Source organism: Tachysurus vachellii, chromosome 20 (genome assembly GCF_030014155.1).
Source record: "Tachysurus vachellii isolate PV-2020 chromosome 20, HZAU_Pvac_v1, whole genome shotgun sequence".
NCBI classification, from domain to species: domain Eukaryota; kingdom Metazoa; phylum Chordata; class Actinopteri; order Siluriformes; family Bagridae; genus Tachysurus; species Tachysurus vachellii.
The window spans coordinates 9961192-9979905 of NC_083479.1; the positions used below are offsets into that span (position 1 = coordinate 9961192).

At 40.2% G+C, this 18714-nt stretch overlaps 1 protein-coding gene across 1 annotated transcript in view; it reads left to right on the forward strand.

Moving 5' to 3' along the window:
* Window positions 1-5062: 5062 nt before the first annotated feature.
* cblb (Cbl proto-oncogene B, E3 ubiquitin protein ligase) overlaps window positions 5063-18714 on the forward strand; it is a 72965-nt gene continuing 59313 nt past the window's right edge. The window contains exons 1-3 of the mRNA XM_060895382.1: window positions 5063-5359; window positions 6006-6183; window positions 7874-8124. Coding sequence (XP_060751365.1) covers window positions 6016-6183; window positions 7874-8124 — 419 coding nt within the window. The 5' untranslated portion in view covers window positions 5063-5359; window positions 6006-6015. The remainder of the gene's footprint in view (window positions 5360-6005; window positions 6184-7873; window positions 8125-18714) is intronic.

Below are 18714 nucleotides of genomic sequence, written 5' to 3' on the forward strand. Positions count from 1 at the left end.
TAAAAATGTTAAAAAGAGAGAGCTGACTTTGCCATCTAGAACTGGTAAGCAAATGTAATGGTGTAGAACAAGATGCTTCAAAAAATACAAGGTGGGCGTTTTTTCAGTTTATGAAACTTGTCGGCCCCCCGCTCACAAAATCCAACCCTGTGGGGTTATTTTTAATTCTAAAAGACACCAGAGTGCTACATATGTGCAGAGCAAAGCACAGCATGAGCAGACTGTAAGTTAGATGATTGTCTTTGAAGCGGTTTGGGTAATTAAGCAGACTTTTTTCACTGATATCAGTATTCATGCTGTTATATGTAGATGAAAGGCCATGATGTACTTTTGCAGAAACTTTTCTGAGTAAAATGTTTGTCAGAAGTCTGAGAACATACTGTGATAAGGACCCCAGTCCTCTTTCTGCATCACTATTAAAGTTTCAGTCACTCATAGCATCATTGCTATGCTGTTGGCCTTAGATCGATTATCTTATTAAAGACCACTGTAGTAAGTCTGTTGTTGTCACTGTACATTCTGGTACTTTTCCCCTCCCTGTTCTCTTGTTGGCTCAACCCTTCTGTCCTGCAGGTTTAATTACACCTTGCTATTTGTTTTCTGGAGTTATTTTTCAAACTCACACTTTCACTCGCTGAGCAAGAACCCTGTCCTGGGTGCGAGGCACTCTGAATGGGACACCTGTCCATTAAAAGGCATCATTCCTGCTCAATGTCGGATGGCTCAATGTCGACAGCCTGGAGATACATGAGATTGCTGTGGATAGAACCACTCGGGGACCAAGGCAGTGGCTTTGAGCTGCTGTTTCTGCGGTCGTTTCGTGCTCGGGTTTCCATCATTAAACATTTGATTTCATTGGCAGGAAAGAATTTATGTTCAAAATATATTGTATTTAGAAATTACATTGATGCTCATACTTATAAGTTGCTCAAAAGCTCCTGGTTACACAATCGCACTTGAGTATTTAGTGTGCTGTTACAGAAACAACATTATTGGAATCACATTATTCGGTGTCACCCAGAGTTCAATTTTAAGTCCGGTTCTGCTCAAGGTTTCTTCCTAATATTATCTCAAGGACTTTTTAGCCTTTGGGTTGCTCATTAAGGAGAAATATGAATAACATTTAAAAATTTTCTGTAAAGCTGCTGTCTGATAATGTCCATTGTTGAAAGTTATACAAATAAAGTTATACAAATAAAATTTAATTGAAATTGAAATAAACTGAATGCCCACATATTCACACATTCATTCACAGTTATGGGTAATCTTAGCACGGCCAATCCAGCTACGAGCATGTTAACCAGAGAACTGGATGGAAATCCACACTGACATGAGAGCATGCACAGAAACTGCAGCTCATAATCCACCCACATTATTCAGTAAATATAATCTTTTCACTAGCTACAGGGAAACAAATCGTTAATGAGTAATTAGTGATTAATGAAGTTTGGACCTGCTGATATACAACTCATTAGCAAAACGAATTCTTCTCTAAGACATCGTTTATAGGGAAAGAAAGTGCTGACATGTTGCCGTAAAGTTTCTGTGTATTACCAGAAAACACGTGTCGCTGGGGAGATCTTGAATCATCACAAATACCTTCACATCTTCACCATCACAACAGGAATTCAACATGTCACAGGAATGATGATTTCTAAACTCTGCAAAGCTTCAGCCCCTTGGTTCCCAAACAGGCAAATAGCCTCAAACTTCCTGTCAAATGCTCTAAAAGCACCATTTGCCCCTGTTAAACTTTGAGCTTAGTCACTGCAGCTACACATGACTCATAGAAATGTCAGCGATACTGATCATCACATTTCAGAACACAGCTGAGGCCTCGCGTCTCCACACGATGCAGGGACAGGAAAGGCGGTTTGTCAATTGTTACATTTCAACCAGCTTTTTAAAAAAAAAGAAAAAAGAAAAAAGTGCAACACTAATTACCGTAACTCTTATCCTAACTAGTTAACGGTAACATAGCAGCGTTTACCTTAGAAGTCCTGCAGAAGGAAAAACCACACCAAGAGACCTTTATGCTCTTTATCTGTGTGATTTTCTCTCTTTCTCTCTCCCTTTCTATCTATCTATCTATCTATCTATCTATGAGCCATTACAATATGCTTGACCTCTGCAAGTCAGAAAAAGGGAAGGAATGTCACATGCCACTGGAGAAGAAACATGTGCATTCTGCTGATTCTCTCAGCATTATATAGCAAATCAGCAGTTCTCTCTGACCTCTCTGCCATTTCAGACTCCTTCTTTTGTTTCTTATGGGTTTAATTCCTTAATCATATTTGCAGTTCTGTTAAGTTCTTGTGTATATAACAAAAAACCCAAAGCAAGCCAAGCCTCACACCTTCTCAGTCAAGCTCTCTCTCTCTCTCTCTCTCTCTCTCTCTCTCCCCATTCTTTCTTTGATAAAAGCCATGCACACCCGGAGCACATGGATCCGTTGGTGCGTTTAAATGTGAGGGCAGTAAGCCTGAGTTAGTTTAATAAGATCAGATGACCCACTGGTCAAGTCCTGTGGGGCTTCAGTTCACTGCCAGCATCATGACTGTTAAATGCAAGGCTCACTCTACTGACTGAGGATTCAAGCTGAAATCGCTCATGAATCGATGAGTAACATGGCTTCAAATATTATAAATTGTTCATCAATTCAGAAAGGTTGGAAATGAACCAAACGATCTGCTAACAGTATTTCGAAACAAGCCATGGCTGTGTTCAACATCTCATTTTGGATGAATCAGTGCACTCGTTGCCAGATGTGTTGCACAGCAATAAGACTGATGATATATTGACCCATACACCATCTGAGGTATAAGGGGAACCTCAAAGGTGTGTTTTATTATCTGCAATTGAGTGCATAACTTCAGCAAAATCCTTGCTGAAACCTTTATGGTAAACACAATGTTGCAAAAGGCTTCGTGGCTCCAACCAAATTTAATGGTACACATTTAATTCATGATTGATAGTTCATAGGGAACTGTACTAAGGGAATCGCTCATTCTTTATAGGAAAAGATGAGAATCTTAAGATCCTCGCACAATGATGCATTTGAAGCCTTTCTCTCAAATACACCCTAGTTCATAAAGTATTATCAACTGGCAAATACTAATGGTTTTCACTACAAATACCATTACAAATCATCAACTGTTATCCATTATCAAATCTTTTCCATTATGTGGTGTGTTTTGGGCCATATTCCATTATATAACATGTTTGTTTGTGTAGATCATTAAATCATGATAATCAAACAAAGAAATTATTGTAGAAACATATTAGAATCTCAATACATAATGATGACCTAATGGTCCCTACTGGTGTTCAGTAAATAACAACATGCATCCTTCAAGTTGCCAAATGCATTCTATTGATCCTTAATGATATCCACTAGATACATGGAAGCAATAGCAGGCTCAAAATTAGCAGTCCCACAGGGACATTACAGTTTCTATTAAAACCAATACAATTCCATTCATAATCAATAAAACCATTATAATTTCTATGAGGCGTTCTATTGTTTTATTTTTTAAGTCATGGAGAGAAGGGGATGTGGTTGGTAAAATAATATACAGTGTTAAAGAACAATTATGTGTTTGATCCTCCTTGTGTAACCATATTTTCATGCAAGAAAGTTTCAGATGACCATTGACACATGTTCATGACACAGAGTCATGATTTTGGCTCAAGAGATGAGCAAAAAAGCAACAGGACACCGAATGTCATTTTTAACTAAAATTTTCTTAATTCTATTAATAAATAATAAAATTTGGTATGATGTAAAGAAACGACTTTCCAAACAACTTCATTTACTTGCCCAGGACATCCCATTTAGTGCTTGATGCACAAAAATAATAAAATTAAGTAACAAAAAGACAAATATGTGAATTCTCCTCCTGTCAGATCTTGTGAGATCTCATTAAATATATAGAACATTACAAAGGTATAAGAAGATTAGCAGAATATAGTAGATTGCTGGTACCTTTGGGGGTATGTATGTTGAGTTAACTTGCTTGGCTAATGAGACAATGGGCTAATGCTTGGCTAATGGGCCACAACAAATACAGGACAAAACCTAGAGCTTGGACTTTTCTACATGACACTGCTGAAAACCTCAGCAGATTTCTTTTTCACAGATCATAATGCATTATTGCATTAATTGCACACTGTGCAGCTACACATCTCCATTTGCATGTACAGATCATTCTATTTCTGTTTTTATAAAACTTGCATTTTATAGTTCTACTTTTTATGACACAAGACACTAAAACATGCATGTCATACTGTGTAAGGCTGAATATGGGACAAAATTTTAATTTGCAATTATTATTATTATTATTATTATTATTATGGGGGCACGGTGGCTTAGTGGTTAGCACGTTCGCCTCACACCTCCAGGGTCGGGGTTCGATTCCAGCCTCCACCTTGTGTGTGTGGAGTTTGCATGTTCTCCCCGTGCCTTGGGGGTTTCCTCCGGGTACTCCGGTTTCCTCCCCCGGTCCAAAGACATGCATGGTAGGTTGATTGGCATCTCTGGAAAATTGTCCCTAGTGTGTGATTGCATGAGTGAATGAGAGTGTGTGCCCTGTTTGTGCCCTGCGATGGGTTGGCACTCCGTCCAGGGTGTATCCTGCCTTGATGCCCGATGACGCCTGAGATAGGCACAGGCTCCCCGTGACCCGAGGTAGTTCGGATAAGCGGTAGAAGATGAATGAATGAATGAATGAATTATTATTATTATCATCAAGCTAGCAAGTAAGACATAAATCAGTCAAGGTTTATCAGTTAATGTGAACCTATGTTAAATCTGACTCATCAGTTATTCAACCTCCCATGTCGTCTGAAGACACTCAACATCATTTGTTTCCACTGGAAACCGATCTACATATACATGCACAACCACCCACAACTGCGCCTCATTAGTCATAATATTCATATTAAGTGTACGTTATTACCTGTCTGCGATAGGCTGAAAAAGAACTTTAATTTCCATAATCCCACCCACCAAGACGAGCTCTTGTCGTAGCCCCGCCCCTTTCTGGTGTTGGGTGGGAGGGAGCTGCGCAGGACGCAGCCCGAGCTCGGCTTTTAAAGCGTACTGATTTGGTAACGCGCTTGTGTTCGCTTAACCTCCCCATCGAGGAAAACAGGATTTAAACTACCTTCTTTTTTATTCTGTTTGGGAAGGATTTCCGGAATAATGCGGTTTACTGACCCGACGTTGGAATAGATGTGTTCGTGTTGTTTTTATCGCCTTTTTCTTTAGTCTCTGGAGACCTCTGTGTTTTCAGGAACTCGGGAAGTCTGCTGTGACATTCCCTGTGTCCTGCTCTGACATTCCCTCTCTCCTGCCGCAGTAAGTCTGGACTTTATGGAGGAACCAGAACACACACTGTACCAGGCAGGAACACTGAATGCTAGTCGTTTAGCTCACAGATGTTATTGAACGCAGCGTCGTGGTTTGTTTTGGTTTTTAAAAGTGTTTGGTGTAAAATACTGAAACAAACAAAACACTAGTTTAACATGAGGCAAAAAAATAATTCTCATATATTCTCACATGTCATGACTGTAAGAAATCCGAAAGGAAGAAAAAGACTGAGTTTTATTGTCAGTTTTGTGTGTTTATATACACACACATATATAATGTGTATAATAACATTTTATACTGTGCACTATTTTAATTGTTACAAGAAGTGGCGTTTAGTTGAAGGTACAAAGTTAGTTAGTTAGTTAGTTAGTGCTGTTTTTCTTGTTTGTTTTTCTTCCTCTGAAGTCAGCTGGTTTAAGTCCCTGAACCGCTGCAGAACAAAAACACTAAACCGTGTTAAAACATCTGGCATGCACTCGATATGTGCTTTTTTTGTGCCCTACTTTTAGACACGTTGTGTTATTATTTCGAGTGTGTGGTTTCGGACTGAGCCTAACGTGTAGCTCGGCCTTTTTATTATGACGAAGCAGCTAGTCGTTTTCCTTTGCGCTCAAAGCTTTTCCTTCTTTTACAGTGAGGAGGACATGGCAACCGCACTCGGTGGCCGGAGTGTGGGCGCGCGCGCCCCGAACCCCAGGAAAGGGCGCATTTTGGGAATAATCGACGCCATTCACGATGCTGTGGGACCCCCGAAACAGGCCGCGGCTGACCGGCGAGCTGTGGAAAAAACATGGAAACTCATGGACAAAGTGGTAAAAGCGTGTGGCTTGTGCTTCCGGCTCCACTCACGATGACGCAAGCCTTTTTATCCCCCCCAACTTAACCCAAAGTAGTTCACCCAGTCGCCAGCTTGAAACCAGTTACCATCCCAGTAGCGCTTTACCACCTCAAACATATTGTAAACCAATCCAAAAAAAAAAAAATTCCGACTTAAGGCAATTTTCCATACTGAAACTAAAAAAAAAAGCTTAAAACGGCAAAATCTGGCAACACGAGCCTCCTTGTGGATGTAGTTTAACAACCTATAAATAAACAAATGCCCTGTTGAAGTAGGATCGTTGCGTAAAGTCTAGAAAACTTGGAATATTTTGGGATTTATATGCAAATTAAAGCAGGTTTTTTTTTGGAAAGCTGTTGATAGACCAAACGAGATCTTTAGAATGAAGATATCCACTGTGGATATGATGAAGGATTTAAGACATGCATTTAGAAAGTAGAAACCTTGCAAGAGCCTGTGACAAAATGGATCTCTTCAGGACACCTCTATACAATACACTCAGAAATAATGATGCCAAACAATTTCCTCTTGTTGCTGAGGTAGAAGCATCCAAATACATCTTTCTCACTAGAAATGTAATCTTCCACCTGCATGTGCTGCACTTTTACTAAAGTACTTAAGGTCCTGTTATATATTTCAAATGATTTTTAAAGGTATATATTGCAGCATCAAAGTTCACCTAATACTGTGCACTCAAAGTTCTGAAGGTATAGTATAAGTACCACTAACTCCTGTAAGGAGAGAGATCGGCGATGCCTCCTTATACAAACTGTCACTATGGACATCCTCCTCATCGCGTTTCAGCTTTTCTTTAGTTACTATAATTACTTATTTAATTACTATATATAAACATACATACATATAGAGGTTGGTACTTCCCTACCGGGGGAAATTGGTTTGCACGACTAGCTGAACTAGAAATATCTAGATCTAGAAATAAATGTGGATGCAGTGGATGCAAAAATGTACACTGTACAAAAATATGCAAAATATATATTTAATTACAAATCCACACAATTTACCGATTCTGTAAACAGATTCAGATTATTATTTTTTATGTATGAATTTGTACTATTTTATTATAAAATTCAATGTACCATTCCTTTTGATATATTTTTTTTTTTTTTACACATTTCCAGAGGAGATATACAGGGAAATACATCTGCAGCATTTGGCAGATAATATGTAACGTTAAACAATTAAATGTGTAATATTAAACCAGGTCGTATAATATTTAACAAAGTTGTTTAACACACAAGTAGCTGAAAGAAAGTATCAAAGGAAAAGTACCTGAAATTGTAGATCATCTGGGTACCTTTGTGATATGCTCGTTTTAATATACTACAGTTTGGGACCCACTAATTCTCATCTTGGGCTTTGTTTAGTACAGAAACTAGACAAACTGGGATGCAGCATATGTTCACGGTTTCAGTTGAAAGATCGTGTTTTTTTTTTATTTATTTTTTTATTTATTTATTTTTTATTTTTTGCGTGCAAACTATTGCTAAATCTCCTGGAATGTGTGCATGCTGAATGTTTTTAGCTTAAGCTTAACCATTTCATGTGTAGCCTGCCTAGCTATTCCCTAGCTTTTGTCACTGAGGTGTTCAGTTAGAAACTGATGTAAATCAAATGCACAAAGTCAGACTGCGCTTTCTTTCTAGGTGAGGCTGTGTCAGAATCCCAGGCTACAGCTGAAAAACAGCCCTCCTTACATTCTGGACATTCTGCCAGACACGTACCAGCACCTGAGGATGATCCTGTGCAAATACGAGGAGAACCAGAAACTCGCACAGCTCAGTGAGAACGACTACTTTAAAGTCTACATCGACAGCCTGATGAAGAAATCGAAAAGGGCAATCCGTCTCTTTAAAGAGGGCAAAGAGAGGATGTACGAGGAGCAGTCCCAGGACAGGTAAGGTCTTGGCTTCACAGCTTTTTTTTGTTTCCCCTTCCTGCCGTGTGAACGTAATCAGGACAAAATTTTACCCATCGGATTTATTTCCTCAGACTTGAATACTGAGTGGTGTGCGTGTGTACGCAGTTTTGTTTGGACAGTCCCATGCACTTTGCACTTCCTCTTTGGCTTCAGTGTTTTGATGCTGACACATACCTGGGTGTTAACATGGTTTTCATATCTAATCCCTGGATGATCTTGTTCCTATTTTGATGGTGCCTCCAGCAGGAAGGAGGTTAAGAAGGGGTCAGATCATGTGACTTATTCTTATTCCATGTGTTAACTGCGGTCTGTTTAAATGCTAGTGTGAAGAACTCCTAATTACCTTCAAAATCCAGGTCTGATAGTTAAAGCAAATCCACATTAAATGAACAAATGAATTTGGTTTTCGTATATAAATACTTTGGGCCAAAGGGCAATTCCTTTTGTCAATTGCTTTCACAGCTCACCCAAAACTGACAAACTGTTTTTGTTACCAAAAAAGGGAAATCTTGTTTCTTGAGTCAATTGACATTTCCAGTATCAGTTGTAAAGAACAGTGTCTTATTTAGAGTTGGTCTTCATTTTGGCCCTGTTTGAAAATGTCCTCAGACGTTGCCAGGAAACACTGGCATTTTTGGTTGTTGGTTCCTTTCCCAGTATTTTCTCTGTGTGGATGCTTGATGAGGATTGTGGAAAAGCTCTTGGCAGAGGTGTTACAATGTGGGTGAATTGACAGCTCTGATCATTCACCCTGACCTCACAGTTTGTGTGTGTGTTTGAGGGAGCTATGATGGAAAAAACAGGCTTGCGGGTGAGTGTGCTTAAAGTGACGATAAGAAAATACAAGTCACTGTGTGCGTGCATGTGTTGGGGTTGAGAAAGAAGAGCATTTGCTAGCCTGAGGTCTCTGGCTGACAGGCTGTCGTGACAAACTGCTGTACTCGGTGTCTGTGACACTCAGCGTGTTCATAGTAGTGGCTTTTGCTGAAGGTCTTTCACTTTTGCTGTATGTGTGTGTTTTAACCCTCCGCCCCGAGTGGAAGATGCAGTCTGCTGCCCTCCAGGCCTCATTGCACAAAGGGAACGCCTCCCACTGGAGACAAAAGAAGACGGGAGGACAGTGAATGCACATGCTCTTTACTGTGTCTGTATTTGAGAAGGAAATTTATAAAGGTAGCGATATGAGCAAAAAGCCGACGGGCCACTGCTACCTTTATCCTCCACATGCAAATATTCGTTCTTTCCTTTTTCCTCCTTCCATGTTGTTAGCTGTCAGCTCTTTGTATCCACGTCTGTCCATCTGGCTTGTAGATAATTCTTCACGAAGCATATTTTGATTTCGGAGACATGCTATATACGAACAAAACTTATTCGCAAGAGCGACGATGCGGCGCTGTAACATAGCATGCTGCAGAGGCCCTCACATGCGCTTTTGTAATTATGCTACACCTCCTGATCCCAGCCGTGTGTGTGTGTGTGTGTGTGTGTGTGTGTGTGTGTGTGTGTGTGTGTGTGTGTGTGTGTGTGCTGTAAACATCGTTCCTGCCATGCAGCCTCACACTCATTTTATTAGGAGAATCAGTGAAACAGCAACAGACAGTGGGGAAACCGTCGTAGTTTTCTGCGTACACAAAAAGCCATGGGTCTTACACGCAGTCTAATTTCTACAGGCTGTCCCTATGAATACTTTTAGCAAAATGTAACTTTTTATTGCTAAATACTCCTCTACATGGTCGATGGTTCTTTTTGAACACACACAGTGTTGTCTCTCCCACTCATCACGAACTCGTGTTCACACACCCGAACGTTTCTCGTGTATATAAATCGCTCATCTTTTTCTAAATGTGTTCCTTTAAATGATCTTGGTCAAGAAACTAAACCGGTGCATTGTGGCATTCGTACCCTCACAGCTAGTGGGCTTTGTTTCCAGTGTGTACTGAGACTTTTTGTGGACACCGTGTATTTGTTTGTTACTGCATATGCACTGAAATTGTAACCAGTCATTATTTAAAAAATAAATAAATAAATAAAATAATTGAATCTCATTTGCACATTTGCTGAAACGCTTCCTGCCCAGAAGGGTATTTCTTTAATCCTACCTAATGCTAATTCATTTTATAGTAGCCTAGGTTCTATGCACAGACGAGCCATTTAGCTTCAGAGTGAAATGAGTTGCACCAAGAAAGATGGATTGTGTTTTTTATGCTTTATAATCAAAGAAAAATGTGTTCATTTTAAACTTTTTTGTTCTCTTACCAAATTAACTGTGATTAAAAGTGTCAGATGATGATGGTTTGTTATAATCGAGGTGTTGGTTTTATTCTTTTCTCAGTGTTTTAAGGTTAGTCACACAAAAGTGAGCGTGTTTGCTATTATTGGCTGAAGGGCCACATATGTGTCTGACTGAGATGGTCAAACACACAGCTTTCATGATTACGTGTAATTCTCAGTTTGTGGTCATTATGTTTGTTTTTGTCATTCTGGTGCTATCTGGGTGCCGCACACTTCAAGCTCAGGTCCTTTCATTAAATCAGACTTATTTATTTGTTTTCCTTTAATCCAGCTCTGCATCGGCGCACACAGACATGCAAACGTGCAGGTAAAAGCAAAGATGTTAGACTGAGGAAAACAAGCTTGTTTACTAGCTCGAGGTAGCTAGCTGTAAGAATGTGCTGAGAAATGCATAAAGGTTGCTGTGGCTTTGAGGTGAACTCGGGCTGAGGGGAGACGAATTTAAACAGAGATACAGAGAAAGTTTGTCCTAATACTTGAGCTTATGCACCAAATGATTGTTATCTATGTCTTACTTCAAAGCCAACCTCTGAGAATTGGCAATGTCTTGCACCGGTGGCACAGATTTACTCCAAGGGTAGATGACGGAAGGGCAGATGTGTCCAGGTCCTCTCACAGAGGGAGGATAGGATTATTCAGCCACCGAGATGGCTAATGTACAGTGTAGGCTGCCATCCCTTTCTGTCCGCTTTGCTGCAAATTCCAACTGCTTCACTTCGAACCGATTAGATATGTGCTTTCTGGGGCTCTGTACATTAGTGAAGGCTTTGGGAAAAGCCTCTGGTGGTTTTATTTACACCCCTTTTTCTGCATCGGCCGTATAGTTTGTACCTGACCACGAGCATTCCTTTAAACAAGTGCGCTCTGTTCAGGTTAAAAAGTAGATAAGGGTTGAAATATTTTTGCGAACATTCCAGCTTTACCTTTATCATAGCAGCTTTGATATTAATGAACATAAAGGCTTTGCGGCCGATCACGGCATTTCATCGGCGTGTCTGTGCGAGTAGGCGTGTGTTAAGTAAGCTCGAGGCAGGCTTCAGCTCTGTCAGCGCTGATAAACACAGTGCTGCGGCTGTTTAGAGCTACCCGCCTTGTAACTCTACCATCTGCTGTGAGTAAACAGTAAAGGCTTGACATGTTGCAACTCTGTGCTTCATCATCGTCATCGTCATCACCCACCACCTCTCAGCGATCAGTAACCAAAGCACATTAGAGTGTGGAGGAGGAATGACCCAAGTTTCATCCTGCTACTAATGATGTTAGTATTATGGTGGCTTAATAATGACTAGATGATGCAGTCGCATATGCAGTCGCACTTACACACACACACACTGGCATATACACACACACACTCTCACTCAATTTTATATATATATATATATATATATATATATATATATATATATATATATATATATATATATATATATATATATATACACTCACTCGCATTTACACACACCTGCATACACACACACACTCTCACTCGCATATACACACACCACACTCACACAGACACATACTCTCACTCACATATACATACACACTCTCACTCAATTGCGCATATATATATATATATATATATATATATATATATATGTAATATATTATTTATATATATATATATATATGTATGTATGTATATATGTGTGTGTGTGTGTGTGTGTGTGTATATATATATATATATATATATATATATATATATATATATATATATATATATATATATAATGTATATGTGTGTATGTATATGTATATGTGTGTATATATATGTATACACACACACTCTCAAACACACACTCACTCGCATTTACACACACACCTGCATACGCACACATTCTCTCACTCGCATATTCTCATGCACACACACATACTTACTCATACGCACATACTCACTCATACACACATACTCCCACACACTCACCCATACACACACATACTCACACACACTATCATATATGCACTCATACACACACACACACACAGTACCCAGTTCTTACTTCGTTGTTAAAATCAGAAATTCATACATATTTATGCACAACTAAATATGTTGATTTTATTTTATACAGGGCGTCTTAATAATTAGACCTGTTGTTTACTCAATTTGAACATAAAAATATAACAAAAAAGAATCGGACACAAACCAAACACAACAATGAGGCACTTGTAGCAATCTCACGTTTATTTGGCACAATAGTAATTGCTGATTTCTGTTCTAGCTATTTAACAAAATCATTAATAAAAAAAACAAACAATTTCAGTTAATGATCAGAAGATTCATAGTAAATGATTAATAATAAGATTCCTTTTTTTTTCTACCTGCATGGTGTGTGTGTGTTTTAATTAATTAATAAAGAAAACATTTGTTCATTTTAGTAAGAGTTTTAATAACGCTAAAAAGCTGGGCTTCGACCTCGGGAATTAGTAGTTAATGTATTTAGGGCAGGCAGAGCTTTGCACAAACGTTCCTAAAAAAAGATTCTTAATTAACTGAATTATTCTGCTAAGGAGCAATTACTGCACACCCAACTACCTTCATTTTCCTCCTAGGAGTTAGGATTGAATGATTTAAACAGTTTTGTTGCTATTATGCATGCAAACACACCAGCTGTTTGTACCGCAGCGTTTCAGAGTGAGTGCAGGACGTCGTGCTGTCTTCTGTTGAGCACGATCAGAAGTGACCTGAGTGTGCAGCGACATGTAGAGAAATACCAAGGAAATTCTGTTTTACACTTTCCTTACACTTCTTACGTGAAGTGATGGTTTCTGGTTTAAACAAATTACCATTACCACAGGATAAAAAATCTGTCCGTTTTCAAACATTGTGTTTCTTTTGTGTTGTCGGTGAACATTCATTTAGATATTTTTAACATTTTTTTTTTCCTTTTTTTCTTGTTTTCTTTTTGGTGCCTGTGCACTTCTCTGTCTGACTCAGTACTGAAGCTGAAACAAAAGTGCAGACAGGACTGGAAAAAGAAAGTGGAGGATGTGAAACTATACGTTTAAGGTACTTGGAGAGATGAGTTTGGGTTTTTTTCCCCCCACTCTGACCTCGAGAGACAAACAGTCGAAAGGGACAAGAGCACAATGACTAAATGTCAAAGGCCTGAATCCTGATGAATAAGGAGTACACACTGGTCTAAACCACTTGTTTGCTGTCTCTCTCTCTCTCTCACACACACACACACACACACACACACACACACACACAGAGTGTAAAGCTGTACCGAGATTGAACACCGAATTGGACTTTATGATGTCTTTTATAAATAATTTGACTGCATTTATTCCAATTATGGTGCAACAAAATGCCATATGTGAAACCTTATTGCATAACTTTATTCTAAATACTCTGATATTTAAATCAGTCCTGACTAGAATGCATCAACAGTCATACTAGTATCTGTCCAATATCATTCTCATTCGCTCCTAATTGTACAACTGCTATGAAAGCACAATCCTTGCTCTCATGAGACTTTGCGATATAAGCTTAATGTCGCGTCACGCAGATAAACCGACAACATGAAATGACGGAGACAAATCAATACAGAGATAAAGAATACTTTATTAATTCTCGAGGAAAAACATGGTCACAACAGCCACAATTCAAGAGCAACAATAAGGACAATGACATTTACAAGACTTAAAAATATACATATAAATGACTCCAGGTTTTTTTTTACACTCTTAGACTTCTGTGCAGGTTAAATGTACAGAATATATTACAGCTCGGCAGGTTTAAAACCGTACGTTTTGATACGTGTGACGAGCAGTTGTGCTAGTGTATGTACAGAAAAAAATAGAGCTGTCGTGTGTGTAATAATACCCAGGGACACTATGTAAAAGTTCTTTTGTGCAACACACTGTGCAGTAGTTGAGTATGCAAACTCAGTAGGCTGTATTTTGTCTCCACTGTCCACGAAGCTTCCCAGCCTCGTCTCTGACTCACTGCAGAGTCGATTAGCACTGGACAAGAACGACTTATCTGAACTGGACGTGTACATTATACTGTACGGCTAAAAGTTTGTGGGCAACTGAGCATCTCTCTCTCTCTCACACACACACACACACACACACACACACAATTCTTCACAAAGTTTGACACACGATTGTACAGGATTTGTATGCTGTCTTATTTATGTCTCTTCACTGTAACTAAAAGGATTGAACCTGTTCCAACATGACCGTGTCTCTGTACACAATGCGAGCTCTGTGAAGACGTGGTGAGTCGAGGCTGGAGTGGAAGAACTGAAGAGCTCTGACCTCAACCCCACTGAACACCTCTGGGAGTAACATTAAAATTAAAATGAGTAAAACGCTGCGATACATTTAGTTTAAAAACAAGTTATAAAGAGCAAGACTAGTAGCGTGCGTGCGCATTTCATGGCCCCTATTTAGGCCGAGGCAAACAAACAGCGCTGAATTACATGTTCCACTGATTTCCCTGATTGCTTGATACTAGAAAGGTTATTTATTTCTGTATAATTATTGGTAATGTAATTAAAAAATGTCTGGACCCACCCTAGATGATGATGATGATGATTATTATTATTATTATTATTATTTTTTTTTTATTTTTTATTTTTTTTAGATTTTTTTCCAAACTGCTTTGATTGTTGCTCATTTTAGTTATTTACAGACTAAAGTCGCAATTCCTTTAAAGTTAATGACCCTAGAAGGGATGAAAGGAAAGTATGTCCTCGCTTATCTAAGGTCCTGTGTCCCAAATGGGCCATCTCACTCCTTTTTGCCCTTCCCCACACCCCTACACACAACCCAACCCCCTTACAGCTGCATTACACACGCACGCACACACACACACACACACACACACACACACACAAAGTGAAGTTCAAACGACAGCGGAGCAGGGGCCCGGTGACCAGATGTTCCAGTCTATAAGGGGGCTCTGCCCTGTCTTATTTTTCTTCTTTCTTTGTCTCTGAAGGTTTTCAGTCCTCCTTATCATGTTGAACATAGTGTCTTAGTGACTGGAGTTGTGTTTCAGACATCAAAGCTGGTTCACCATTACAAGTTCAACACTTCTTCAGTTCACCCGAGCGATAGGAAAATCTGCCGAAACGCTGTCTGTGATTAACACTCAGGACATCATGGGACCAGCGTGACACCAGGGTCTGGAGCCGAGAACTGACAAATCCGCCCGGGGTAAACATGTCAGGATAGCAGTATCAGTGTGTCTCTGAGACGACTTGTTTTCACTGATCAGAATGCGTAACAATATGTCCTCCTACGGGGCCCTTTCTAATTGAAACAGTGCTTCCTAAAATAATTCTCTTTTTTTACTTTCCTTCACACCCAGCACACAAGATTGTGTTTAACTAAACACATGATGTCCTGTTTAAGTAATTCTATAATTAACATTTTTTTAGACTTACGATCAGTTGACACACATGACAAATTCTCTTTGCTCTCTACTCTTTTCTTTCATGTTACTGCACTTCCTGTTTGTACAATAAGGAAAATGTTTTGACTTCTTTAGTAGATAGAACGTTGGTGCAAGTCGTGTCGCTAGGAGTCTAAGACGGCAGAATTGGCTGCGTTGTCACTGGGTGGGAAGACTGGCTTGCTTCATCTTGATTCTTGACATCTTGATTCTTCTTCATCTTGATTCTTGCTATCAGTCCAGAGTGGTTCTAGAAAAATGTGGGCGTCCGTAGGACAGAAATTGAGAATAAAAGCAGCCGTATACTTTAGTCATAAGTCAGAGTTTCCGTCTCATCACACCGAAGACTTCTTTTGGTTTGAACATCTGCTGAAACATCTTTAAGGTTTTATTTAGAAAGCTACAGTAGAAGGCTTTCTTTTTACCAAAGCGGAACCACTTTGTAAAAAGTCTTTATACTTAAGAAGAATCTGCTGTGCTTTTTTTTTTTTTCCTAGCGCTCTTCACACTATTTTGTTGAGGTCTCTCAAACTTCAAACATGAAGTGCATCTTTAACCAAACCTTACTTTTTTGGCGGTTTGCATTTGTTTTGCTTTGTGATATTGTTCCTTTGTGCAGGTGAAACCCTAGCAGTCAGACCCCAGTGTAGACCAGAGCAACCCCGAGACCTTCTGAACGGCACCCGACCGAACTCTAGAGTGCTTTTGGTCACGATTCGATTCAGAAATCAGACCCGACCTATAGGAAGTGAAGCTTTTTATTTTATTTTTTTTATTTATTTATTTTTTTTTATTTTTTTGGCTAAATGAGCCACTTATGGGGATCTGCTACTACAAATAATGTGCAGTGTGGAACAAAACCAAACCAAGTATTAGGCAAACCAAAAGAATCTGTTGTGCCCTGATTTAGACTTGGCAAGCAGACGCATGGCTGTAAAAGCACCCAGATAGCACTTTCTGGGTGCATTCATCCGCTCAGTGATTTAAAAAAAGACTTGGGGTGGGGTGAGTATGTGTGTGTGTGTGTGTGGGGGGGGGTGCTTTACATATCATACTCCTTTTTAAAGCTGTAGAATATCTGGGGGTGGGGTGGGGGGGGACAAAGCCTGTGAGTGATGATTCTGTTAAGATATTAAATACAAGGAACTGGGTGTGTTTATGCTTTGTGAGTATCGTTATCCTTTAGACCTCAGATATGATTGTGCAGGCCAAAGATCAGCAGGTGAAAGCCGCTGTAGGTCTGAGTCCCTTTACAATCTCATAGCAAGTTGCTCCTTGCTTTCGGCTGGAGGTTAAGTGTTCTGGGAACAGAGAGAGTAAACGCAAGGAGGGGGGAAACCCAGTTACATCCTGTTCATGTGCTTCCTTTCTACTTATACCCTCTTATTATCACCACACACACACACACACACACTCTTACTCGCAGAGGCACAAACATACAAACCCAAGCACACACACACACTATATCCTTAAATCAGCTACAGCATTGCTTAGTCCTCTTAGGGCCACCCGTCACCTGAACCACAGACTCATAAACACATGCGTCCGTCCACTTAAAATCACATATACAAAGATATGCTCAGTTCTCTGCTACAAATGTCCTCACGCGCAAACACCCGGGGTGGGGGAGGTCATGTGATGTCATGTGGAAAAGATGTGGCATCAAACCCTGGACGCGTGCAGTCTCACAAATGGTGCAAACTTGGATGAATCCACAGTGCAGCACTTTCCTAATCACAGAGTGGCTTTTATTTGTCTCTGCGTTAAACATCACAACATCTGGTTTCCTCGTTACGTAGTTTCAGGGTCAGTTGTGTCTCTAATGTCCTTAAGTTTTGAATCACAGCAGTGTGAATACACAACAGCTTGTGTGATACCGGCGTTCCACTCGGACGCCCGTCTGTCCTGGAGCATCTCCGCTTGTCTTGCTAACATCAGCGGAGCAGGTGAGGCATCAAGAGCAATTCAGATTGCCAAGGGCAAAAATCAATAATAATCTTGACAGCTGGAGCTTGAAGTGTAGAATTCTGTTTGAGACAGAAAAAAGGGAAGGGCGTTGAAGAAAAAGGGTCTGTGTGTGTGTTTCTGTGTGTGTGTTTTCTTTAATGAGACCTCTATTTCATGTCCGTGCTTGTGATGTAGGTTGGCCCAGTTCCTGCTGGCAGATGTGCATGTCAGAGTGGGAGTTTTTTTGAGAAGTGGGGGGCGTGAAGATCGTCTGGAGATGTTTTGTCCGTAAGTGATGCGCCTTTGTGGCCCTGGTCCATTGGGAGTCTGGCTGACATGGTTGATTCATTTTGTGTGTGTGTGCGTGTGTGTGTGTGCGCGCGTGTGTGTGTGTGTGCGCGTGTGTGTGTGTGCGTGCGCGAGCGTGTGTGAGCGTGTGTCTGCGAACACGTCTGTGCGCCTACTTTTATGCCTTCAGGCTCCTATGGCCCCCTCAGTAATCACATGCAGCGCACACACACACACGTCCCAAGTGTGTAGGCTCCACCACACGCGCACACACACACACACACACACACACACACACACACAGACATACACTAAGCACAGCTCAACTGAGCAGCTCTCAAGGCTCCAATGCTGAGGATTAAAAAACAGCATGGAGACAGAACAGTATGCAGAAGATGGACAGAATCCACACATTACATTTACAGTCTGGACTTATCTTGTCATATGCTGTGGGAAAGTCTGGTGATGATGCAAGTACCGTGGAAAGCAGAACCTTTTGCCATCCGGCTATAACCAAATCTGAGCTGGTTTTCTCACAGTCGTCAACACACGACTAAATGTCACGTCAGCCCGATTGTTGCATACCACTCAAAGTGAAAGATACATCAACTGTGAGGTGTGATGTTTACCTCTCG